General features: G+C 39.5%; 1 protein-coding gene and 1 long non-coding RNA gene across 28 annotated transcripts in view; one reads left to right on the top strand and one right to left on the bottom strand.

The window, feature by feature from the left end:
- EIF4G3 (eukaryotic translation initiation factor 4 gamma 3) overlaps window positions 1-26,549 on the top strand; it is a 314,690-nt gene that overhangs the window by 247,942 nt on the left and 40,199 nt on the right. For 18 of the 25 annotated variants that reach the window (XM_045035239.1, XM_045035237.1, XM_045035236.1 and 15 more), the window contains 7 exons: window positions 1,065-1,262; window positions 16,571-16,717; window positions 17,126-17,401; window positions 18,766-18,870; window positions 21,265-21,397; window positions 24,339-24,433; window positions 26,440-26,533. In XM_045035239.1, the coding sequence (XP_044891174.1) occupies window positions 1,065-1,262; window positions 16,571-16,717; window positions 17,126-17,401; window positions 18,766-18,870; window positions 21,265-21,397; window positions 24,339-24,433; window positions 26,440-26,533 (1,048 nt within the window). The remainder of the gene's footprint in view (window positions 1-1,064; window positions 1,263-16,570; window positions 16,718-17,125; window positions 17,402-18,765; window positions 18,871-21,264; window positions 21,398-24,338; window positions 24,434-26,439; window positions 26,534-26,549) is intronic. The other 7 variants (XM_045035235.1, XM_045035234.1, XM_045035233.1 and 4 more) reach the window with 1 other exon arrangement.
- On the bottom strand, window positions 1,262-12,984 carry LOC109502139. 3 transcript variants are annotated; one of them, XR_006583977.1, is made up of 4 exons: window positions 11,499-12,984; window positions 6,510-6,700; window positions 4,881-4,988; window positions 1,262-3,176 (listed from the first exon to the last, which is right to left on the bottom strand). It is a non-coding gene; the product is annotated as an uncharacterized LOC109502139 (long non-coding RNA). The 3 variants fall into 3 exon arrangements; XR_006583978.1 differs by having other exon boundaries at window positions 12,323-12,984; XR_002160541.2 differs by lacking the exon at window positions 4,881-4,988.

Raw genomic sequence — 26,549 nt, 5'->3', positions numbered from 1 at the left:
TTGCTAATATATACAAGTAAAAATGATATTTGTATGTTAACATGTATTCTGCAGTGTTGCTACACTTATTTATTAGTTCTAGTATCAATTTTTGTAGATTCCTTATGATTTTCTACAAAGATGATCATCTATTTTATGAAGAGAGTTTTATTTCTTCATTTACGATCTATATGGGTTGTAGTTCTTTTTCTTTGCTTTAGGGTACTGACGAGGACCTCCAGTATGACTTTGAATAGGATGGTGAAAATGGACATTCTTGCCTGATTCCCATTCTTACAAGGAAAGCAGTCATTATTTCACCACGAAGTAGAGTTATAGGTGCTTTTTTCTAGTGGTGGAAGTTGTCTTATATTTCTACTTAGATGAGAGTTTAAAAAACTCCTGCCTAGTATCCTATGCCATAATTTAGATAGATTTCTATTTTAGCACATTAATGTGCTATAAAGAGTTACTGGAGGAAGTCATTATGGCTAAAGTCTTACGTACTTATCCTTAAGTATGAATAAATTTCTTAAAGTATAATTGTTGATTCAAAAAAATACATCACAGTTTTAGAGCTCTTAATACACATTGCCAAATTGCCGAGTGTACTCCCACCAGTGAATATGACTAATCCCTAGAATTCTCATCTGTTGTAAAAAGAAGTGGTATAATTGTTTGCTCTTTGTTAAAATGGATGGATTTAGAGGCGCCTGGGTGGCTTAGTTGGTTAAATGTACAACTTTGGCTCAGGTCATGATCTCATGGTTCATGAGTTCAAGTCCTGCATTGGGGTCTGTGCTGGCAGCTCTGGGCCTGGAGCCTGCTTCAGATTCTCTGTCTCCCTCTCTCTCTGCCCCTCCCCCACTCATTCTCTATCTCTGTCTCTCCCTCTCAAAAATAAATAAACGTTAAAATTAATAATTAAAATAAAATAGATGGGATTTAATTATTTCTTTGATTAGTTCACAGTCCTTGTTAATAATTTGGGGAGTTGAACTTATAAACAAAATACTAATCCTTATAGAAAGAATCATCCTGTCATAGTTACGATAATACTCTTTTCTTTTTTGTGGCCCTTCTAGGAACTTTTTAGAAAAGTTCGAAGTATCTTAAATAAATTGACACCACAGATGTTCAACCAACTGATGAAGCAAGTGTCAGGACTTACCGTTGACACAGAGGAGCGGCTGAAGGGAGTCATTGACCTGGTCTTTGAGAAGGCTATCGATGAGCCCAGTTTCTCTGTGGCTTACGCAAACATGTGTCGATGTCTAGTAACGGTAAGAAGAGAGGAAGGAGTAAAACCAGAAATCTCCAAGAGGTATATTCTCCCCTCACTACACATTCTTCCCAGAAGTGTTATTGGGGCAACGTAAAGGGGAGAATATATTTTTAGCCCTTTTTAATATAATATTCTCAATGTATGAAAGGCATCTTGCTGTATTGAAATATATCGTCACCTCTGGAGGGGATATGGAGACTAGAGTGAAATAGGCTTGATATGGTCCCATCCATTGTGAGCAATATTGAATAAGGTTTAAATTAGTAATGTGAAATTATTGTCATGAGCAACCTACTCTTCCAGGTGTGTTTGCTTATAGAAAGAAAGTGAACGCTTGTATTCACAGTTAATTCCAAACTAAAAAATATAGTTGCTCTAATTTGAGCCTTGGTGAAAATGATAGAATAGTTGAGGTCATAAAAGGTTCAAAACTGATCATTTCATCTCTTAGCAACTATTAGATTTCTTTCTCTTTACATTGTCCACAGCCATTTAATATCTACAGCCTGTCAAATCTAGGGCAAGACAGAATGGGAGACCAGAGAGCTTCTGGTTAGTGCTCATTGCCCTCTGTTCTGCAGTCAGAAAATTACCATGTACCATCTGTGTTTTCTCTGCCTGTTACTGTTACCAAGGTACTATTTGTGTCACAGACGTGTGTCCTTTCACCATTTGAGTTTTTTCTTAATTATCACAACTCATTGTCATTGCGCCTTGCTATGAAAATGCACAATCTATCATTCTACCAGAGGTAGGTAAGTTTGTTATGACTTGGAAAGGTTATCTCTTCTGTCTTTAAGGAATTTAAAATTCATATTGAAAAAAAAACCCAGCATTAGCAGGAAAAAAAAAATCACTTACAGCATATTCTGTGATGTTGCAATATGTCGATGCCTGAATGGATGGTCTAGACTGAAAAATTAAGTAGGACAAAAATGAAATGACTATGTTGGTGGTAGACTGACAGACTTATAAAACAGGTAGAGTTCAAGTTGGGCCTGAGGCGGGGGAGGGGGCAAGGATAGAGCCAGAAGAGCTCACATCTGAGGCAGCACGTGGCATAGCTGTCACAGACACGGGCTTTGAGTCTCATGGTTCTGACTTTAAATTTTAAATTTAACTTCCTACTCTGCAAGTTGCAAACTTTGTAATAAACTATAGTGAACTGTTACAAACTTTGTAACTTTATAAAATTACATAACCTTAGCCTCAGTTTTTAATCCATAAAATAAGATTAAGTCATACAATCTGAGGCTATTATAATGATAATATTTAATAATAAAGTGTGAATTTAATAATAAACATAATGAGATGGTGTATGTAAAGTTCCTAGCCCAGTATTTGACCTGTAGTAATTCTTAAATAATGCAAAAATATATTGGTGGTTGTAAAGGTCCTGAAATGCTATCTGTAGAATGAGGATGATTTATAGTAACAGAAACCATCTGTTCAGCAGCTACTGGGTTACATTATGGGTAGATGCTTTACATATATTATTTTTAATGGTTCTTATAACCCTGAAAAAGGTCAATATTAGTAGCCCCACCTTACTGAATCAGAAACTGAGGCTTAAAAAAGGATAAATAACATGCTTAAGGTCACACAACTAGTAAGTGGCAGCACTAGAATCCTAGTCTAGGATTATTCAATCACTTGCCATATTGCCTTTGAACGTGTGCCGTACCGTAGTTATCTGAAGGCCAACTAATTCTCCATCTCGCGCCTCTCATTTTCCATGTGGCTGCCTTGACATCTCATGGTCCCTCATTAGAAGTAAGACTAGATCCCAGATCTCCTGGCTCATATTTTAGTACTCCTTACTAATTTCAGATTTACTCCTATAGGCAGTGAAGGATCGTTAATGATTTTTTAATAGAAGAGTATCCTTGATGAAAACAGCCTTTGAAAAAGCCTGGCAATAATAGAAGTTAGATTAAAATAGGAAGAAATTATAGATAAGCCAACTACTTCTGTGAATTTTGTTATGATTCACTCTTTTAAAAATAATATTGGTTAAACTTTACTGGATTATCTTAAATTAAAAAATAACTTCTTAGAATAAGTTCAGCAATATAGAAGTATTCACAGAAAAAGGTACTACTCCTTTCTTGCAGCCCCACCAGTTACACTTCCCTTCCCAGGGCAGTCAGTGGGAATGGCATGGACGTGTACCTCCACAATCTTATTTATGTTCATAAAACTATATAAAAACATAGGCCTATGTATAAAGAAAATACTTTTGGGTTTGTATTAAATTATATATGTATTTTTTGCAGTTTCCTTTTTTTCCACTTAATATGTTTGTGCACATCCCTAAGTCACTAAGATAGATTTTACTCATACTTTGTTAGTAGTTGCGTAATATTTCAAAATATATGTATACCATAAGTTTTCCAGCCTTTTTCTCTCTCTCCCTCCTCTTTTATCCCCTGTTGTTTCTAGTTTTTTGGTTTTGGGGGTTTTCTTGTACCCACAAGCAGTGCTGCAATAAACACCAAAGTATATTTATCATTACATGCTGAAGCTTTTACTTTTTTAGCATAAATTCCCCCAGAGTTATATCATTAACCAAAGGATATATTTTTTAAAACTTTTTTTAAGTTAAGTTAACTCTTTATTTAAGTTTTATTTGTGAGAGAGTAAAACCAGCAGGCAGGGGGCAGAGAGAGAGGGGGACAGAGGATCCAAAGTGGCCTCTGCACTGACAGCAGAGCGCCGGATGTGGGGCTTGAACTCGCAAACCATGAGACCATGACCTGAGCTGAACTCAAGAGTTGAATGTTTAAGTGACTGAACCATCCAAGCGCCCCTAAACATTTTTTATTGAAATGTAACAGACAGGGGCTCCTGGGTGACTCAGTCAGTTAAGCGTGCGACTTCGGCTTAGGTCATGATCTCACAATCTGTGAGTTCGAGCCCTGAGTCAGGCTCTGTGCTGACAGCTCAGAGCCTGGAGTCTGCTTTGGTTTCTGTGTCTCTCTTTTTCTCTGTCCCTCCCCTACTCGTGCGCTCTCTCTCTCTCTCTCTCTCTCTCTCTCTCTCAAAAAAAAAAAAAATTCGGGGGGAATTGGCGCCTGGGTGGCTCAATCAGTTGGACGTCCAATTTCCGCTCAGGTCATGATCTCAGTTTGTGAGTTCGAGCCACATGTTGGGCTCTGTGGTGACAGCTCAGAGCCTAGAGCCTGTTTCTGTTGTGTCTCCTTCTCTCTCTTCCCTTCCTCTGCTCACCTTCCCTCCCTCCCTCCCTCCCTCCCTCCCTCTCTCTCTCTCTCTCTCTCTCTCTTTCTCTCCCTCCCCCCCTAAAATAAATAAATTTAAAAAAATTAAAAAATAACAAAAAAAAACTTGGAAAAAAGAAATATAGCATACATGGTATTTGGGAAAAAAAAATTCCTTATTTATTACTTTTGTAAAATTTAATGATATGATTTCTTCATGGCTGATTTTAAGCCAGGGACAGTTTGACAGTTAACTCACAAAATGTCTACCAAATAGCTGACTCTTACAAACCACCACAAGCTAGCTTTAGCACACCATTACAACACGCCTGTAGAAAGAGCATACAAAATTATTAGTGTGTAGCTCAGTGTTATTTCAACAAAGTGAGCATACGTACCTACCACCCTGGTCAATAAATAAAACTGTATCCTTCCCTCTTTCTTAAAGGTAAACCACTGTCCTGACTTCAATGTCATAGCTGATACACTTTTGAGATACTGAGGGCCTGAAATAAAAGGGGGCAATGAGAATGGACTCATTGGTTCCTACTACATAGAAAATTTAAATATCAGATGAATAATGAAAGTCTAAATAATAAATTAGACTAATATTTTAGGAGGAAATTGAGGAGACTATCTTCATCAAGTTTTGAGTGGGAAAAAATTCCTTTAGCAAGATTAGGATTCAAAGTGAGTAATAGGAAAATAGTATCAAATTTGTTAAAATTTGCAGTCATTGGTATGCAGCAAATGATACCATACATAAAATAGAATGATAAAGCCACAGCATGGGAGATCTATTTGGAATAACGTAACTGATAAAATGTTATTATATAGAATTAAGAAGAAAAAAACATAAGAAGTAAAATAGCCCCATTAAAAAAAATGGGCATTTTATAGAAATGAAAATCCATTGGCTGATGAACTTAACAAAAGATATTCAGTGTTATTCATGATTTGGGAAATGACAAGTAAACCACAATTCTGTACAAGTCACACTTGTTACAATTTTAAAAAATGAAATAATTTAAAAGTGTTGAGTTAAATACAGTCACTTTCACTTTGGTGAGTATTTAGACAGTAATGTTGAAGATGTGCATATTCTATTCCTCAAGAATTTACTTCTTGGTATATACCCCAGAGAAATTACCAAATGTACACAAGCCATCTTTTTAAATAATATTTTTTTATTGATTTTAACAGTGAATAATAGGAAATAACTGAAACATGCCTAAACAAGACAGTATATTATAGTACACCACAATTTATTTGGTCAGTGAATTTGAATAGTAATATATATACATAGCAGTTAAAATTAATGAACTAATACTAAATGTATTAGCATGTGTCAACCTCAAAAATAGTATTGAATAACAGTATGACATTCAGTAATTTTTTATAATATGCAAAATGAAGCTTGTTCATATGAAATACATATATAATAAAACTATACCAAATGGAGATACCAAACATCAAATTCAAGGTAAGAGAGAAAAGGAAGTAAGATTAAGGAAAGTATTCAGAAGTAAGTATTAGGGCTTCTAGTTTTGATAAGTTAGGTGATCCAGACCAACGTTCCATGGGTGACAACAATTAGAAAAGTTTGTTAACAAAACATTTAAAAATCTTGAAGGCATCAGAGAGTTAAATGACATAAAGAATTACTAAGACTGGGGCCGCCTGTGTGGCTCAGTCGGTTGAGTGTCCAACTCAATTTTAGTTCAGGTCATGATCTCATGGTTTGTAGGATTGAGCCCCACATCAGGCTCTGGGCTTGGGATTCTTCTCCCTCTTTCCCTTCCCCTTCCCCTGTTCATGCGTGTGTGCACGTGCTCTTTCTCTCTCAAAATAATTGAACATTAAAATAAAAGAATTACTAAGGCTAAAGTCTTAGAAAAGGTAGAAATCCAAAGAAAATGGAAACATTTAGTAAAATGTCCCCTAGAAGAGGCAACTAAACATCTTGAAAAACTTGTTTTTCATAGACTTGTTGGGCTAGGAGGACAGAATTTGGGACCAGCACTCACCAGAAGAGTGGCTGAAGAGGCTCCAGTAAATCCTGTATTTTAGGTTGGGATTCCAAAGGACTGCATGCTTGAAACAGTTGAATCAGAAATTGACCTGGTCTCACAAGTACTGTATGTAGCTCAACATCAAATGATCTCAGTCCTGGAATTTCGATTATAGTGATTTCAGAGTGTTAGTGCCTGTTAGGTATCTGGAAGAAGCAAGCATGAATCCTTTTTAGAAACTATCTTCTTAGTCTTCAGTTATTTCTATGAACAGTTTTTCAAATAAGGTATCCAGTACATAGTTAGAAATAATAAATCTCACAAGGGAAAAAGGCACCATGAATGAGAACCAGCAACAAACAAACGTCCCACAGGGCCTCCAGATACTGGCTTTATCAGGCACAGACATTACATAACTATACTTATTATGTTCAAGGTGATAAAGACAGGTTGAAATTTTCAACAGAGAGTGAGAAAGTTTCAAAGAACTAAATAGAGATGCCAGAACTGAATATATATTATAATAAAATTCAGAACTTAATGAGTTGGTTTAATAGCCCTAGATCAGATACAGCTGAAGAAAAGAATTATGAAGTAGAAGATGAGTCTGTAGAATCCAGAATAAAGCACAGAAATACAAAAAAAGAGAAAAATACAGAAGGGAAGGCAAACAATGGAGAAAATTCAAGAAGCTCAAACTTTGCATTACTTCGAGTCCCAAGGGGAGAGAGGATAGAGTGGGAAAAAAGCAATAGTTGAAGAAAATGGCTGAGAAATTTTTTACAAGTGCTGAGATGTTAAAGCCACGGATTGAAGTGATTTACTCTAAACCTCAAGCATGAATTTAAAAATAAATAAAAGGTAAGAAGGAAGGAAAACATTTAGACTGGTTATTGTAAAGCTACTTACAACAAAAGATAAAAAGTAACCAGGGTGGGGGGTAGATATTAAAAAGAATAATTTGTAGGTTTCTTAGGACACAAATGCCACTGTGTACAAAAGAAAAGACTGGTAAATTGGACTACATTAAAATTAACATGTTTCCTTCAAAAGATATCATTAAGGGAATAAAAATATAGATCACTTATTAGGAAAAGATAATTACAAAAATCCAGTAAAGGGTCTATATTAGATTTTTCCCCAAGCTAATAGAAATCATTAAGAGAATAACTTTTTTAAATGGACAATAGGGGCGCCTGGGTGGCGCAGTCAGTTAAGCGCCCGACTTCAGCCAGGTCACGATCTCACGGTCCGTGAGTTCGAGCGCCGCATCAGGCTCTGGGCTGATGGCTCAGAGCCTGGAGCCTGTTTCCGATGCTGTGTCTCCCTCTCTCTCTCTGCCCCTCCCCCGTTCATGCTCTGTCTCTCTCTGTCCCAAATAAATAAATAAACGTTGAAAAAAAATTTTTTTTAAATGGACAATAGACTGAAATCTACATTTCACCAAAAGCCATTCAGATGATACCAACAAACATAATGACATTTTCCAACTAGATCTAAAACTACGCATTAACTCTAGATTGCTAATCTTCCCAGAGTTGGCAAATACGTGAGTCACCAGGAACTCAAGCACTGCTGGTGGGAATGTAAGGGGTAAGAAGGGCTCAGCTGTAAAAGCTGAAGTTATTTTTCTGCTTTAACAAACATTTCCATTCTTAAGTATGTATCCAGCTGATAAACAATAAATGTACATTTCTTATATACTAGGCAACATATGCAAAAATGTGGGTAGCATTTTTCATAATGGATAAAAACCTTGAAACAATGTTCATAGTAGCACAGTGAACATGAAACTGTGACTAAATACACATGGATGGATCTCACAAGAATAAACTTTAGCAAGAGAAGCCAGTCCCTAAAGAAATACGTATTGTGTGTGTGATTTGTTTATTTAAAATTCAAAAATGTAATAAAAATAAACTCTGATGTGTGGAGATGCATGTTTAGGCAGTAAAACAAGGAAAAGTAGTTATTATAAACTACAGGATAATGGAGGCTGGGAGGTAGTACTGTTTTGGAAGAAAACTTCAAATAGGGCTCTTGGAGACTGTCAGTGTTCTATTTCTTGACCTGGTGCTATGCCTGGTGGTGTGCATGTGAGTTTGTTTTGTCATAATTCATTGAGCTAAAACTTAAATCATTAAACACAAAATAAAAAGAAGCGATAGAGCAAAATAATAAAATTCTATGTGCCCTAGAGCTTTACTCCAATGTTTCTTAAAAAGTAAAAGATCTAGGGGCACCGGGGTGGCTCAGCCGGTTGGGCGTCCAACTTCGGCTTAGGTCATGATCTCGCGCAGTTCGTGTGTTTGAGCCCCACGTCGGGCTCTGTGCTGACAGCTCAGGGCCTGGAGCCTGCTTCGGACTCTGTGTCTCCCTCTGTCTTCTGCTCCTCCCTAGCTCATGCTCTGTCTCTCTCTGTCTGAAAAATAAAAGGCTTTGATTAAAATAAATAAATAAAAGATCTAAAGCAAATATGGAAAAATAACTAAGATTTAACAAAGTTGGGTGATAAATACTTAAATGTGCACCATATTATTTTATATGCTGTAAGGAATGAAATGGAGTTTAGCCAATTATTTTTTTTAATGTTTGTTTATTTTTGACAGAGAGAGACAGAGCATGAACTGGGGAGGGGCAGAGAGAGAGGGAGACACAGAATCCAAAGCAGGCTCCAGGCTCTGTGCTGTCAGCACACAGCCCGACACGGGGCTCAAACTCACAGACTGCAGTATCATTACCTGAGCCGAAGTCAGATGCTCAACTGACTGAGCCACCCAGGCACCCCTTAGCCAATTATTTTTTTAAGATGGCATGTCTTTGGGCCAATGTTGCCCAAAATCAAAATGTTAATATGTCTCACTAAGGCCAATTTAAGCAAATGTCTTTCCATTTACTATTCTGATGTTTCTTGTGAAATCAAAGAAGGATCTACTCCATGGAATATTTTCCAGACTTTCTTGACCACGGGCACTATTTTGGGTTTGTTACTTGTTTTCATGATTGATAATCATTAGTTTGAGAAATGACACCTCCCAATGGAATAAGAGAAATTGAAGACAGTGAATAAAAACTTAAACTTTCATCTAGGGGAGGTGCTCTCTTTCTGTCCACTGTACTCATTGAGTTATTTAAGTGCCTCGATTATCACTGTCAGTGTGTATTATCAAGACAGGTTACATTGCAAAGTCTTTTGCCTGATTCATGATTGTAAGAAACGTGTAGACCTATGGCACTTGTCCTAGATTATCAGTGTTGGTCATTCCAAATAATAGAATGTGGTTATGGTTATCTACCCAGTCATACAGTATAGCCATGAGTAGTAAGAGTGTGGAGTAGTGGGAATAATAGCAGTATTTTTTTTTTTTTTTTTTTTTTTTTTTTGCGGAATATGCTAACCTGTTATGTCTGACTCATTTGATCTTCACAACCATTCTGTCATCCCTCTTCACTAATTCCTCTGAAAGTTAGGAAATTGCCTAAGTAGGGCTTTTATTCTTCTAAAGGTTTCGAGTATTAAATGGTAGAATCTTAAACAATGGACTAGATCAGTGGTCCTCAACCAGGGGTGGTTTTGTTCTTCAGGGGACGTTGGACAATACCTAGAGACATTTTTGGTTATGACTGCTGGCATCTTAGTAGGCAAAGGCTCAGCATGCCTAACCATCTTACAGTGCACAAGACAGCCCTCACAACAAAGAATTATCCTACCCTTAATGTCATGAGGGCCAAGGTTGGGAAACCTGGCCCAGATTTTTGAGATTTTAAGATTTAAGAGAATACTTGTTCTCAGTTTTGAGCAGTTTTTAAACCTTTTTTCGGCCTCCATGTCATTTACATGGATCACACACCTCCATGTAAAATGTGACTTTGTAGTGCTTATGTAGGTGAGGGCTAGAGAAGGCAGTTCTGTTGTGTCAGTTTTCCATGATGTGCCCTAAAGGATAGGCTTTTAAGCAAGAAATTCTTTAGATTTACAGAGGAAATTGATGTAATAGTTTTGATTTTCCCAAGTTACTCTGTAAATGCCACCTTTATTATTTCCACAGACACATTTATACATGTACACAGCTGCCTGCTCCTCACAGCTGTATTAAGTGAAACCTCTGGCACATCAGGCGTAAGGGCATCATAAGAGATAGGAAGCGGTGCCTGTGGAGTTTGCCACTGCCTTCACTAGTTCAACCAGGAGTGACTGAGAGACCCACAGAGCTCCCTTTACAAACTGCACAGCATTTAACTAGAATTCAGTACTTCTTTTAGGAGGAGGACCGTTCAGAATGGCAAATGGGGAAGAGTAGATAAGAGAAAACATCCTCTATCTAAATCTGGAGTTAAATAAAAATTTTAGTTGGATTGTTGGTAATTTTAAATGCTTGTGTTTTTCTTTTAATCATAATTCAAACCAAGTCCACATCTCAAAAACCCCATTAGCATGTAAACTCCTAAGGAGAGGTACTTTTTCTGGGTTTTTTGTTCCTGTTTTTTTTGTTTTTTCACTGCTAAATTCCCAGTGTCTAGAATGGTTCCTGGCCACATCATAGACTCTCAGACATATGTTGGGGATAAGTGGGTAAATGCACGAATGAAAGAATAACAACTTGAATTGATTATATGCCCAACGTCTGTATTGTTTCTTTTTTTACTTTTTATCTTTGCTCCGGCAGGCATGTATACCTCAGCTGTAAAGGTAGGCACTGAGGGCAGAGTTTTGAGCATTCTGTGTCCTGTTATGCCATTTGCAGAAGTTTCATGTTGCCACTGCTCAAGTGCTTTAAAGCAAGACATGCAAAGAATGGCAGGATTGAGTATAGGAAGAGTCACTAAGGGAATAAAGGAGACACACTTAAATCTCATCAGAAATAATGCCTGGAAGTACAGACATGAAAAGTCAGCCGTGGGCAACAGCAAGTGGCTAGAGTCAACTGAAGGAGGAGGGACGTGCAGCTCGCCTGATAACAGATGAAAAATGCCTTAAAGAAACGTTGAGGAGAAATGACTTACCCTTTCAGAACTCTTTTGAATCTTTTGGGCATCTCTCACCGCTCTATACCTCTTCAGATGTATCTAACCAGCGACACAGTTTGATAGATTTGTTTGTAGTATTTTTGGAGTACGTATTTCGTTCAGTTTCAATAGGTGATTTACTAAGGTCAGGAGATAACTACTGATGGAGGATACTGTGTCACCGTGGACTCATGAGTGATAGTTGAGACAATTGGTTGGTTACTGTTCCCTTCACATTTTAGAGCTAACATAGTGGTGCCACTACATTAGTCATTTCAAATATTTTACCTCAAACCAGGACATGCTTTTAGAGCAAAATGACCCCTGGGCCATGGTAAGCATTGCTGGGACTGGTCCTTTCATTTTCTAGTCTTCCATTTGACTGCTGTAATTAACACACTGCTGGCAGCCATTGCTGACTCTCAAGGAGTTTGATCCTTTCAGGGATGAGAAGTATCTCCCCTCAACACTAGCAAATCTATCAGCAGCAGTACAGGTCCTGTTGCTTGACAAAAATGGCTACCTGATGCTGGCAACATTCGTAACCAAGATTGCTGGGTGACCGGTACGTGGACAGGTCTCCTCCCAATATGAGATGACACGCAGTTTACTAATGTGTAAACATGAAAAGCTTAGGTGCTGTCCAGTGTTCTAGCTTACCAAACAGCCTTACTGAAATATTCCCCCTGACTCCCTTACTCCCTGAGCAACTTCCTCAAGCAACTCATTTAAAACACATTATCTTAGTTTTGATCATGGACTACTGCTTAATGAAAATGATAGTTATCTAAAGAGATCTTTTTCTCACTGTTGTACATCACCTTTGATTTTGCTATTATCCATAATCACACTTGCAGACGTCTGCCTTGTCTATTGTTAAAGACTGTTTGTTCGTGTCCCACACCCCTAGATCATATGTTCAAGTCCTCACCCTGTCTGATGGTACTAGTAGGTGGGGCCTTTGGAAGGTAATTAGGTGTAGATGAGGTCATAAGGGTGGAGCCTCCATGGTGAGATTAGTGCCTTTATAGGGAGAGGAAGAGATACTAGAGGTTCCTGTCTCCACCACTTGAGGATGTATGAGAAAGCAGCCGTCTGTAAAGCAGGAAAAGGGTGTTCGCTAAGAACTGAATCTACTGGCACGTTAGTCTTAGTCTTCCAAACTCCAGAACTGTGAGAAATAAATGTTGTTTAAGCCCCCATTCTATGGTATTATAGCAGCCCTAGCAGACCGAGACATTCACTCTTCCTGTCTATTCTAACTAAACAATTTCATTGGGTCTTCTGACCAGTCAGTGTCCAGCAGACAACAAGGCTGACTTAATAATGTCATCACCCTGTTGAATTTGTCATCTCAAGAACAAAAAAAGTTACCATGCATCAGCAGCCATTCTCAGAGAACATGTTCTCTTTAGCCTATTTCCATATTACCACCCTGTTAATAACCATCCCTGAGTACATTAAAAGCACGTTCCCAAACAAGTCTTCAGGGTGTAGTATAGCTAGGCATTCATCCGCTTGAAGATAAATGTACTTGCCGATCTGTGGCCATTCATTCCACTGATTGTTTGGTGTCAGTATCTTCATTTGACCGTATCTAAAACACTTCTGCATAATCATGCTTTTTAGGACCTATACATGTGAAATCTCTCATTGTCATCATTTGCGGATAGCAGATGGTCATTTCTCTTGCTGTTTGTGGTTTTCTCCCTAATTACTTGGTGAGCTAACTTTGTTTATATATTTTCTTTGATATCTGCATTACTATAATTTAGATTACCCTAAATTTTTAATCATAAACATGTGAAATGTAGCTCCAAGTGTATAAATATAGCTATATTAGTTTATTAGACTCTTGATGATGTGCCAGCCACTATCATTTGCATTACTTAAACTGCCCTCATGTAATTTCCAGTAAGATGTTATCATCCCCATTTAGAAAGAAATAAATGTTTGGTAAAGCTAAGTAATAACTTGGCCAAAGTCACCGGCAGAGCTGGAGTTAAGACTGTCTCCAAAGTACCTGTTTCAACAGCTGTTTTATAATGTCCCTCCATCTGCAGTCATTGGAATGCCTCCTTTGCAGTGGAAAGGATTGAAGCTTAATGTTCAGTGTTTCAAATATCCCATCCTCTGTGACTTATATAGTGCTTCCACTAAACCCACTTCATTAGATGCTCAAAGCTGTCCTCTGGGTTAGACACAGGTATTGTGTTTCCCTTGTTCTGGAGGATGAAACTGAAACTTGGGTTAAAAGAATTGCCTTTAGGAGTGGCCCAGTCAGTTAGGTGTCCGGCTCTTGATTTCGGCTCAGGTCATGATCTTACAGTTTGTGGGGTCAGGCTTGTCAGCACGTAGTCTGCTTGGGATCCTCTCTCTCCCTCTCTCTCTGCCCCTACCCACCCCCCCCCCATAAACATTTTTAAGAAAAGAATTGCTTTTAAGTATATATATCTTCTGATCCTTTTTTTAAAGTTGGGAGGGGGGGCTGAGCAGGGGAGGGGCAGAAAGAGCTCGAGGAAGAGAGAATCCCAAGCAGGCTCTGCACCATCAGACACAGGGCTAGAACCCACAAACTGTGAGATCATGACCTGAGCCGAAATCAAGAGCCGGACACCTAACTGACTGAGCCACCCAGGCTCCCCTCTCTTTTGTTCTTTAACCCAAAACTTTGAATAGCCTTCCTTATGGAAAAGGTCTAAAAGGTTTAGCTTTTTACACTTTTTGTATAGGGAAGCTCTCCCTTGCCTTTTGCCATTTCTACTTGTTTCCTGGAAATCAAACTGTCACAAGTTTTATTTATTTAATCTTTTTGATTCATTTTCATTCTGGTCCCTCTCACCGTGAGACAGTGGCTTAGAGTTTCATACTGTTGTCCACATTCTCTTCATTTTCTGCATGGTACAATCTGTAATACAAGAAACATCTCTTTAGAGCTGATAGATTGTGGCCCAGGTGATTTTTGTCTTACCAGTTATGCCTGTAGTATTAATATAGGTGATGCTGGTAAACATCCCAAGAAGCTGGGTAGATCTGGCTGGTTTTCTGTGTTTCAACAAAACAGCAAGTTGGAAATACCTGCTGGTTTTTTCTTCTGCTGATTTTTTAAAGTTTTAGTTTGTTCTGGAACCTGATATCATGTTGTTGTTCTATTATATACTACCTTGCTTGTGGATGTGCTTTTTGGTTCTCTTTCGTAGTGCATTGTTGTATATTCTAAATAGAGTCCACTTTTGGTTTTTGCTTTGGAAAACCTTTGTTTTCATGTAGCATTTTTCTTTCCTTTTTTTGTTTTTAAACTTAGTCTTTTTTTTTTTTAAGTTTATTTTATTTTTGAGAGAGAGAGAGAGACAGAAACAGAGACAGAGCGGGGGAAGGGCAGAGAGAGCGGGAGACACAGAACCCAAAGCAGGCTCCAGGCTCTGAGCTGTCCGTGAAATCATGAGCTGAGCTGAAGTCAGACACTTAACCAGCTTGAGGCACCCAGGCACCCCAGCATTTCTTTTCTTGAAGGCTGATTAAATGCCTGCCTTCACATGCAATTGTTGAGTAGGCCTGCCTGAAATGATCTGTAGTCACTTGCATTTTTATGGCCTGAATTTGGAGTTAAGAACATCTTAACTTTTTTTTTTTTTTTTTTTTATGTGTGTCAAAAAAAATTTTTTTTTTGGTGCTCTTACCCTCTTCCTGAGTTAATATTTCCTGCTGGTGGGGGGCAGGGAAGGTGTAATGAAACACTTGCTCTCTTGGTTGGTTAGAACCGGACTTGTTGGGGTGCCTGGCTAACTCAGTCAGTAGAGTGTGCGACTCTTGATCTTGGGCTTGTGAGTTTGAGCCCTACGTCGGGTATAGAGATTACCTTAAAATAAAGTCTTAAAAAGAAGAACTGGTCTGTTAAATGGTCTTTTATGTGTCATAGGGAATCCCTCGGAGAGTGTCTGTCAGTTCTAGCACAGACCCAGTATAGCATCATAGTACTCAGTTCTCAAGAAGTTTCCCTAGCCATTCAGCCTGAATCAGCAGCTCTCCCAAGTCCATTGTGGTTGGTAACAGTAACTTGTTTGTGAGTATAAATACAGGACGTTCTGTTTTTTACCAGGTTCTCCCATTAAACTTAGGGCAAAGACCACGCATTTCAGAATTTTGGGACCCACTTTGTGATTCCAGAAAAGTCATTTTGCCATGTTACACAGTAGCTGTTCAGAATGACACTCTGGGGCATTTCATCTATAAAATGGTATATTTTAGTCAGTCATTGCACCAGTCCACTTTCTTATAAGAATGGCTCTGCGTTTCGTTACAAATAACCTTTAAGATACCAGCTATTGCTGTGACTAGAAAGCAGTTATGAGACTTGCATGGAAACCTTGTACACATCCTGCCTCCAGGGTTCTACCCTGTCCAGTCTGGGTCTTCCTGTGTGTCAAAGAATGTTTCTAAGGTGGCCATTTTTTAGATTGAACCTTTGGAAAACTAGTATTTTCTTTTGGCACATAAAAAGTAATCAGTAAACATAGTGTATTGATAGTACAGGTAAGTACCAGCATCACAGTTATGACTTTCCCCTGAAGACGAGGTATCTCAAAAATCCTTAAATTGGTCGCCTCTTCTGCTTTTTTTCTAGAATAAGGACCCTACCCACAACAGTTTTCCTATAGCCATGAAATTGTCCCCTGCTTTATGTCATTTCTGTTTGTTCCTTTAAACCTTTAAACTTAACTACCGTGGTAATAGAAAAACAATAGTAATAACCCTGTAGAGTTACAAAGGTCTAGGTAAGGGCGGAGTCATAGTTGTTAACAATATTACATGGACATCAAAGTCAACTAGAGGCAAACCAGCCATAAAAGGTACAGTACACTTATATGAGAGGAATGTATATCTTTTCTGTATAAAATTTAAGACATGTTACCATTAAACACAAACTGCCTGAAGCTAAATCGTGTACCTCTTTTAGAAGCTTTCCTGTAGTTCAGTCAGCATTATTTTGTATAAAATAGATATTTTGAGAAAATGATTGAATGTCTTAAGTAATCTTGATGTTTTTGCATTTTCCTGTATGGATGCAGCTGAAAGTACCCATGGCAGACAAACCTGGTAACACAGTGAATTTCCGGAAGCTGCTCCTGAACCGTTGCCAGAAAGAGTTTGAAAAAGATAAAGCAGATGATGATGTCTTTGAAAAGAAGCAGAAAGAACTCGAGGCTGCCAGTGCTGTGAGTATTTTCACAGGAAAGCAGTGTGCTTATGCTTCTGAGTGTTACCAAATAGAATTTTCTTGAAACCGGCTACATTTCCCTGCGATGTCAGTAGATGCCTTATGGCCTTTTTTTCATGTGGAGATACAGTATTGAAGTTCAGGGGAACGCTTTATTCTTTTTCGTGCTGCATGGTTGAGCAACTAAACCTTCCCAGACAGGAATTCAGAGCCCGGATCCCAGAGAGGTCACTGAGTTCCAGAAATCTCCTGAAATGGATGCAAATTTTGGGGGGTAGTTTAGTTTTCTGAGGAATAGAACAGGTCTAAAGTTGCTTTCAGATTCTCACAGGGTATCCCTGACCCCACAAAGGATAAGACCATGAGTCAGAGTGTGTGTGTTCCTGTCCTCTCTTGTGCCGTACAGTTGTCATCCAAGCTTCTATTGTCATTCCTTACACAACAGCCAGAGGAGAGGACGAGGCTTCATGACGAACTAGAAGAAGCTAAGGACAAAGCCCGGCGGAGATCCATTGGTAACATCAAGTTTATTGGAGAGCTCTTTAAACTCAAGATGCTGACTGAAGCTATCATGCATGACTGTGTGGTGAAGCTGCTGAAGAACCATGACGAGGAGTCCCTAGAGTGCCTCTGCCGCCTGCTCACCACCATAGGCAAAGACCTGGACTTTGAGAAAGCAAAGGTAAAAGCCCACAGTCTCCGAAGCATCCAGTGGGGCCTCGGTTGGGACTGTCAACAAAAGTGTTCCATCTTGCCCCAGTGGTCTGGACTGCTGCTTTTTCCTCCTTCTGCCCTTCGCACTGTCAGCGTGTGGCCCTCGAGCTCCTTACCACTTTTCCATCACAGGCAGAAGTGAAGAGGGTCCCAGATTAGATGAAGGCCAGTTTGGGAATTGTTCAGATTATTTGTCCCTTGTCCATTTTCTGCATGACCATTTCACAGGCCATTTTTCTGTATAACAAATTGTGGGCAGAAATACGAGGAGAATAGCTGCTGTGGGCTGGGCTGGGATGGAGGGTGCTACTGAGGTGACGAGCCAGTAGTTTTCTTTCTTCCTTCCTTCCTTCCTTCCTTCCTTCCTTCCTTCCTTCCTTCCTTTCTTTCTCTCTCTCTCTCTCTCTCCCTTTCTTTCTTTCTTTCTTTCTTTCTTTCTTTCTTTCTTTCTTTCTTTCTTTCTTTCTTTCTCAGTTTGTTTATTTTGAGAGAGAGAGAACCAGTGGAGGAGATGAACAGAGAGAGGGGGACAGAAGATCTGAAACAGGCTCTGCGCTGACAGCAGTGAGCCTGACGCGTGGCTCAAACTCAGGAACCATGAGATCATGACCTGAGCCGAGGTTGGACACTTAACTGACTGAGCCACCCAGGCGCCCCAGAACTAGTAGTTTTCTTACATTTATGCTCTAATCAGCAACAAAGCTATCTAACCATAATAAAAGAAACCGTTAAAAATATTATGGTTCAAACATAACATGGTGCCTTCCACATAAGGGGTAGGAAAATTAGAAATGTTTGCTATAAATAATGTCAGAAATGTTTTGTAACCTCTGAAGCAGCTGGGATTATGTGTGTTTGTGACAGGAAATCCCAAATATCAGTGGTTTATGCAAGATTGAGGTTTATTTCTCACTCACATAAAGTTCAGAGGTAAGAAGTCTGAGGTAGGTCTGGTGGCTCAGAGATGATAAATAATCCAGTTCGTCCAGCTTAAAGTTCTGTCATCCCTAATGTATGGCCCTTGTCCTTATCTTTCTCAGCAGAGAAGGTTGGAAATGGGCAAAGGCTACAGCCACCTCTCTCTTTTAAAGAAGATTCAGGGGCTGCCTGCAGTATAATGCTTCGATTTATATTCTGTTTACCTGTAATCCGTCACAGGACTACAGCCAGCTGCTCAGAATGTGTAACCTTTATTTTGGATGCCTAATTAAAATTTGTACCACATTACCTTTTGTCTATAAGTTGTGTCCTTAGGCCATTTAAAAATTCTGTATGGTAAAATTACACTTGAATTCCTCACTCAGGAATACTAAATGGTTTTACCCCTTGCAGCCACGTATGGACCAGTATTTTAATCAGATGGAGAAAATTGTGAAAGAAAGAAAAACCTCATCTAGGATTCGATTCATGCTTCAGGATGTGATAGACCTAAGGCTGGTAAGTAAGAAAATATAAGTCAGCTACTCCAGTCTCTTTTAAGGAATTGGGTTGGAGAGTGTGTCCTAGTATTTACATAGGTAAAAACTTAATGCTGCGGGAGAGGCTCCCAGAACCTGAGTTGACACACTTCCCTGACATAGCTGTGTGAAAGGACACGAAGCATATATACCTGCCTGTTACATTTCTTCCCTCTAAGCTAATTATCAAACCACATTGCTGTTTTTAAATCCGCTACTCTGAATTCAAACTGGTCAATTAAATTTAGTCTTAGGCTACTAAATATTCAGGAGTCCTCACCTTCAACATGATTCCATTTCATTTCCCTGAGCCTTACATTTCTATTCTCTAAAATGGGGATGTTGCCTCCTTTGCACATGTGTGGTACAGATTCAGTGAGGTGATCGTGTCAAGTGCCCAGCTCATAGGACATGTTGCTGTTTGTTCTCTGTTGTTTTTCCTGTGTATCCCCTTGTGCTCCTGCCGCTTCTCATTTCTCATAACAGGTGCAGTGTTTACCACTACCACCTCTTTTGTCTCTTTCTTATTTTAACTCCTGCAGGGAATATACTGCAGCTGACCCTAAACTAGAGAATGTGAATGCAGGTCCTATCCCTTCCCTGCCCTGTACTCAGACCAGATAGCATTGATGATGGTTCTTTATCTTGCTAAGGTTAAATGTGACCTCACGATCCTTTTTATTACTGAAGCCACTACGAGCTGATCAGAATTTTGTGCCTATTTGCCATCCTCGCTTCTAGCACATGTAAACAAATGTAAATAAATATAAAAGACTTCTTCACCCGTGCCTTCTACTACTTGTACTTATATCAGTTGTCGGGATTATGGTGGGAAGGAAAGGGAGAAGTGTAATTGTTTCTTTCTTTTTTTTTTTTTTTTTTAATTTTTTTTTCAACGTTTATTTATTTTTGGGACAGAGAGAGAGCATGAACGGGGGAGGGGCAGAGAGAGAGGGAGACACAGAATCGGAAACAGGCTCCAGGCTCTGAGCCATCAGCCCAGAGCCCGACGCGGGGCTCGAACTCACGGACCGCGAGATCGTGACCTGGCTGCAGTCGGACGCTTAACCGACTGCGCCACCCAGGCGCCCCGGGAGAAGTGTAATTGTAAGGAGCAACTTGCCCTAAATAGGATAACCAAAGGCCAGAGAGATGGCACTTTTGTAGGATATCAGAACTATGATATAGGAGGATGAAAAATGCTAGTCATCTTTGATTTAGAACCCCCATGGAATGTGACACGAACTAAGTACCAATAATTCAGATTAAGTCAAGGCCAGAGAGTCCTGAGCTTTCTTGATTCCTCTTCTGGTTCCTCTTTACAAATATACAAGATGATTTTTTTGTAGTTAATTAATTTATTTTGAGATAGAGACAGCACAAGTCAGGGAGGGGCAGAGAGAGACAGGGAGGGAGGGAGAAAGAGAGGGAGAGAGAGAATGAGAATCCCAAGCAGGCTTTGTGCTGCCAACACAGAGCCTGACATGGGGCTTGAATTCATGAAACTGATATTATGACCTGAGCCAAAAAAAAAAAGTCAGACACTTTAACCAAATGAGCCACCCAGGCGCCCCACAAGATGATTTTTAAAAAATACATTTGGGGGGCGCCTGGGTGGCTCAGTCGGTTAAGTGTCCGACTTCAGCTCAGGTCACGATCTCGCGGTCCGCGAGTTCGAGCCCCTCATCGGGCTCTGGGCTGATGGCTCAGAGCCTGGAGCCTGCTTCCGATTCTGTGCCTCCCTCTCTCTCTGCCCCTCCCCCGTTCATGCTCTGTCTCTCTCTGTCTCAAAAATAAATAAACGTTAAAAAAAAAAGTTAAAAAAAAAAAACATTCGGGGGGTGCCTGGGTGGCTCAATCGGTTAAGCATCCGACTTTGGCTCAGGTCATGATCTCCCGGTCTGTGAGCTTGAGCCCCGCATCAGGCTCTGTGCTTGACAGCTCAGAGCCTGGATCCTACTTCAGATTCTGTGTCTTCTCTCTCTGCCCCTCCTCTGCTCACACTCTGAATCAATCAGCCTCTCTCTCTCTCTCTCTCTCTCTCTCTCTCTCTCTCTCTCTCTCTCTCTCAAAAATAAATAAACATCTAAAAATATTTTTAAAAAAATACATTTGGGCCAGTCTTTCCCTCTAGCTTTTTATTCATTGGCTTTTGGAATACTCAGTATACAGTAGTTCAAGGTTTATTGAGACAAACTTAATTCTTTATATCTAATCTCAGACTGCACGCAGTGCCGTCTGTAAAACAGATGAAAAACTGTTGTAGTACAGATTTTTAAATGTATTTTACATTTTTCCAGCAGTGAGAAGTATAAAAAATTGTTATGTTCGTGTTTTGTTTTCTGGTTGATAATGTTATTTTCTCCTTTTATAGTGCAACTGGGTATCTCGAAGAGCAGATCAAGGGCCTAAGACTATCGAACAGATTCACAAAGAGGCTAAAATAGAAGAACAAGAAGAGCAAAGGAAGGTCCAGCAGCTCATGACCAAAGAGAAGAGACGAACAGGTAAGGGGTGGAGTGCACTGGGATGTTAGGGAAACTTGGGAGACTGAGGGACAGATGTTTAAGAATTCTGTATTCAGGTTTGAAGTGACATCAGAAAGAATAAACTGAACAATAGAGTGGTAATTGGTAAGTGAAGCCGTTTCTCCAAGAATGCAGGACAAAGCATGGTTTCTTGGACTACTTTAACTTCAATAATCAACAGGACTTTCTTGAGCATCTTCTCTGTGCTCAGTATTGGTGAGGGCTATAAAAAAAAGTGGAAGATGTAGTTTCTTTTCTCTGAAAGCTTACGGTTTATCCAGGAAGGCAAACTAATAACAGGCACATTTGTCAAGCAAGTAGGAGATATTATCAAGTATGAAATGTATTCTCAATTAAGATTGTTAACATTCAGAGGAAGAGGAGAAAGATAGGAAGCTGGAAGAGATCTTTATTTGAGGAAGGCATCTTTGAACTGGGTCCTGGTGGATGGTAAATATTTGGGAAGGAAAGGAATAATCTTAGTCATGAAAGTAAAATAAACATATATTGTGAAGAGGCATAAACAAACCTGACTGAAGCAAAATTTAAGTGTTCAGAATCAGTGGGAAATGTTTGTCTGGAAGAATGGAGCCAGATTAAGAACTGATATCTTTGACCTTAAAGTCCCATTGTAAGGTTTTGAAGAAAGGGGTAATGTCATGCTAGATGTATGTAAATAAAAGAAGTCTATTGCTTTTAACACGATGAGTCAAAGGGGAACACTGAACTCAGAAATGTCGCTCCTGCTGAAATCCTGGTAATAATAATTATTAAAAGGAAGAAATAGGAAAAAAATATGAAAGGTGAAATGGAAGACATTTTACACCCGAGAAAGTAGAAAATCCATTGACTGAGTTTAAGAACATGGAAGAGGAAACCTTTTTCAGAAGGGAAATGATCAGTGTTTATTTTGAGATGGCAGGAGGGTATCCGAGTAAGAATGCTTATCTGTCCAGTCTGCTGTTCAGTGAGCCAGAAGTTGCTGGATGATGTAGTCGTATTGTGGTCGAGAGCCTACTAGACTCTGGAGCCAGCTGTCTGGGTTTGCATTTCAGCTCCCCTACATCCTGGCCGCATGACCTTGCACAAGTCCCTTAATGTGTAAAACGGATCTAATAGTGGTTGCTAGGATTTGTGTGAGGGTGGCAAGACGTGTTGTGTGTCAAGGGTTCGGCTTAGCAACTGGTGCACACACCATAGGGCTCATACTGAACATATGAGAGGTGAATCCTCCAGGAAAGAAAGTATACTTTTAAGTTCCATGGGACACCATGCTTCCTCACCTTCCTCACCCTAGTACGTAGCACAGTGCCTTTCACGTAATGACTCTTATTAATTATTGAACTAGAGAGCCCAGTCCATGGAAGATGTCCACAGAGGACCAAAGGAAGAAGAGGACTCTTAGGAAATTGACATATAAAGAACAACTGCAGAGGAAGGAGCACTAGGGTATAAGAAACAAACAAGAAACAAGTTTGTTCATGCTCAGTAACATCAGATAGCACAGAGACAATCAAGTATGTGAGGATCAGAAAAGCTTTTAGGTAGACAGTTGGGTGGTCTTTCTTTCAACACGTATAAGTGCCCATTGCTTAACAGGAGAGACTAACTAAAGTCCCTTCCTTCGTGTAGCTTACATCATACCCGACAGAAAAATACTCAAATAAAATATGTAATTTTGTCCAATCACTTTTTCTAGAGAAAAAGATAAAGCAGAGAGGGGGAAAGCGGGTGATGCCAGGCTTGGTGGGTAAAGGTGCAATTTTATTTATTTATTTTTTTACATGTTTATTTTTGACAGCGTGTGAATGGGGGAGGGGCAGAGAGAGAGGGATACAGAGGGTCCACAGCAGGCTGTGCACTGTCAGCACAGAGCCGGACATGGGGCCCAAACTCAACGAACCATGAGATCATGACCTGAGCCACGGATGCTTAACCAACTGAGCCGCTCAGGCACCTGAGGTGTAATTCTAAATAGGGTGGTTTGGGAGCCTGCTAAGGTTAGTGTTTGAGCAGAGACCAGAAGCAAGTATGAGGGAATGAAACCGTGGGCACATCTGGGGGAAGGTTTGTAGGCAAAGGGAATTGTAAGTAAAAGGCCCTTGAAATAGTATTTTCAGGGATCAGCAAGGAGGCCAGTGTGGCTTGAGCAGAGGGAGAGAGTAGTGGAGGACGGGGCCTGAGAGGCAGGAGTCCAGATTAATCAGAGCTTGGAGGCCATTTATGAGTAATATGGGATTTTATCTGAGTGAGATGAAGAGAGGTAACAGAAGTGTTTTAAGCAGAGAAGTGATAGGACCTGAGTTGTACTTTATTTGGCTCTTGCTGTCCGCTATGATGCAAACAGTTGGGGGTGAAAGCAGTGAAGCTAGTGAAGACGGTTTTATACTAATCGAGGAAATGTCTCTGGCGAAAACCAAAGTGGTAGGGTTGGTAGTAATAAGAAGAGCTAGATGCTGAATATGTTGAACCGACAAGATTTACAGACAGATTGGGTGCCAAGTGTGAGAGAAACAGGAGTCAGGGTTTTCTGCCTGAGCAGTTGATAGGTTGGAGGGCGGGGGTGGTGATCCAAGTATACTGTGTCATTTAACACCATCAAGTGAAATAAACCTTCTAAGAAATAATTTCCATCTGAAGTGTTAACTATGAACATTAGATCTGGCCCTCCTTTGTCTATCACCAAATCTCTATTCACGTTATCCGTTAATTTCCTCTCGGTGGGGCATGTTCCACAGTATTTCTATCCGATATGTTCATGTTGTAGGCATTAAAAAGACTGTCAGCAGTGCTTTAACAGTTTCTTTTGTCTTTTTCCTTGATTTTGATTGGAGCTGCTGAGTTGAAAATACTGCTCACTCTTTCATTGTCAAACTGACTTGAGTTTGTGGGAAACTGACTCACCCTGTTCTCCCTGCAGGTGTCCAGAGAGTGGATGAAGGTGGATGGAACACTGTACAGGGGGCCAAGAATAGTCGGGTACTAGACCCCTCAAAATTCCTTAAAATCACTAAGGTGAGTATGACATTTATGACGCAACTTAACATCGACCTGAGAATGGGACTCTCAATTATTTCTTGCTTATATAAAATAACTACATTGCAGAGTTTATGGGGGAGTGGTTTTTTTTTTAAGTAGATGCTTTGCTATATGACAGTATTTATCAGTGTATTCTTACGTACTTGTCCTGATGTTAGTCCTTTTTATTTCTTGGAGGGCTTACTAAGGGGGAAGAGACTAGTTTAATTCCTAAAGTTATCAGATGCTTAGTATAAGAGAGATGATAATAAAGATACTTCAGAAGCTATAGTCCCTTATGATCTTTTATACAATGTATCCTTAGCTCTAGGGAAGAAGCATCTACCTGTTTAAGCCTAACTTGAAAGGAATTAACAGTTTGCCATATTCAAGGCCTAAAATAAATCAAGAGGACCCACTGCTAGAAATCATCCTGTGATAAAGATTTAATACATTCTGCTTTCCTCTCCCTTGAGAATCCATGGGTGGTAAGAGAAAGGGTTTCTCCTGGCAGATGTTTTCAGCAGAAGTTGATCACCCTAAGTAGGGTGAAGAACTTGGAGAACATAGAGGAAGTGGCATTATCTTTTGTAAAAGGGGAAACTTCTACAGCCCAGTAGATTTATAAATCATTTACAAGTCTAATTTGAACCTTCCTTGTGTAATACACTTTCCATAGTTCTGAAAATTGGCAACCTGCTGGTAAGATACCAAAGACAATCTAAAGCTAACATGAAAACATCAAATGAAAGAAGATAACTGACAGAAAGAAAAAGAGTTTGAGAAAATTGGAAGAAGATGGGCTGTCATTTGCGTCTTCATGTCAAAGTATTGCTTCAGCATAGAACATTTGCTGTCTAGATCTCTTTTGATTTTAATTAGCTAGGATCCTATTCTCTTAAGATTCTGGTACATTCTTCTAGTTGTTTATGTCTCAGGGCAGGAATTCCATCGCTGAATACAGCTTGATTCCCATCCACTTCTTACGAGAGATGGTTTTAGCCAAAATCTTACACGTTTAGAGAATTCCTCCAGCGTCAGCCCCAACATCTTTGAAAATTATATCAATATTGAATAAGGGTGTTTGTATTTTTAAATACTAATACTGTTTCCACGCATGGATACTATAAAAAGAATAGTGCTGATAATAAGCTACAACATTATTTCCTGAATATTTTGAAAGATTTTAAGTTGTTGTTTTAATAAATTTTGTGTATATTCAGACAGTTATCCTACAAGTACTGTACTTAAATATCGTAGAAAATGTTCAAAACCATTCAACAAATGCATTGTTAACTAGGAGAGATTTGTGTGAAAGCATGTCATAGAGCTAGGCAGTGCTGTTAGAGTGTTATTAACACTTCTGTTACAAAGAGCTACATTGTACCTTACTGTGGTATATGTTTTCTTATTAGTATTACCTTGTAATTCTATCCACTTGTGCTAATGTTGTGTTCCCTGTAGAGCTCGACATCGTTATTAACTTCCCATCTAATACTATGTTCGCTTTTTTATCCCCCCCCCCCCCCCGGTATTGAATGCTGCCACCCCACTTCTCCATCCTTAGCCCCCACCTATATCTGGCTTTGCTAAAATGTGAAATCTTTGTGCCTTCTGACCTGTTTTCTGACAATAATGTGAAGAAATTAAGGAGTTAATTTTGTAGTCTACACAATTTGTATATTCCTTTACTTCTTTTTTAAATCACTGGGCATTACTGGACAGGAGGAATGATTGGAAACTGCTTACATTTAGTCAAATGGCACACCATCTGAATGCATTCTCCAGACCAGGGGTTCTAAACTACCCTGTGGAAGCTGGTTTCCAAGCAGGTTGTACAGGGAGCACCACTTGAATATGGACGGCTCCAGTTTATACTTCTTAAATTGGCATTCCAAGCACTGTTTTGTTGCTAACATTGGTTTTCACTGTACTGAAGGAAAAAGAAGATCAAACATTCTAGAATGTTTCCTATAATTGGCTTGTGGTCACTTACATTACAGCCCACAATTGATGAGAAAATTCAGCTGGTACCTAAAGCACAGCTGGGCAGTTGGGGAAAGGGCAGCAGTGGTGGAGCAAAGGCAAGTGAGACCGGTAAGTGTAACATGTC

This window comes from Felis catus, chromosome C1, assembly GCF_018350175.1.
Source record: "Felis catus isolate Fca126 chromosome C1, F.catus_Fca126_mat1.0, whole genome shotgun sequence".
In the NCBI taxonomy this organism is placed as follows: Eukaryota; Metazoa; Chordata; class Mammalia; order Carnivora; family Felidae; genus Felis; species Felis catus.
Note: the sequence above shows the minus strand (reverse complement) of the source record. Positions and strands in the feature narration are given on the sequence as shown.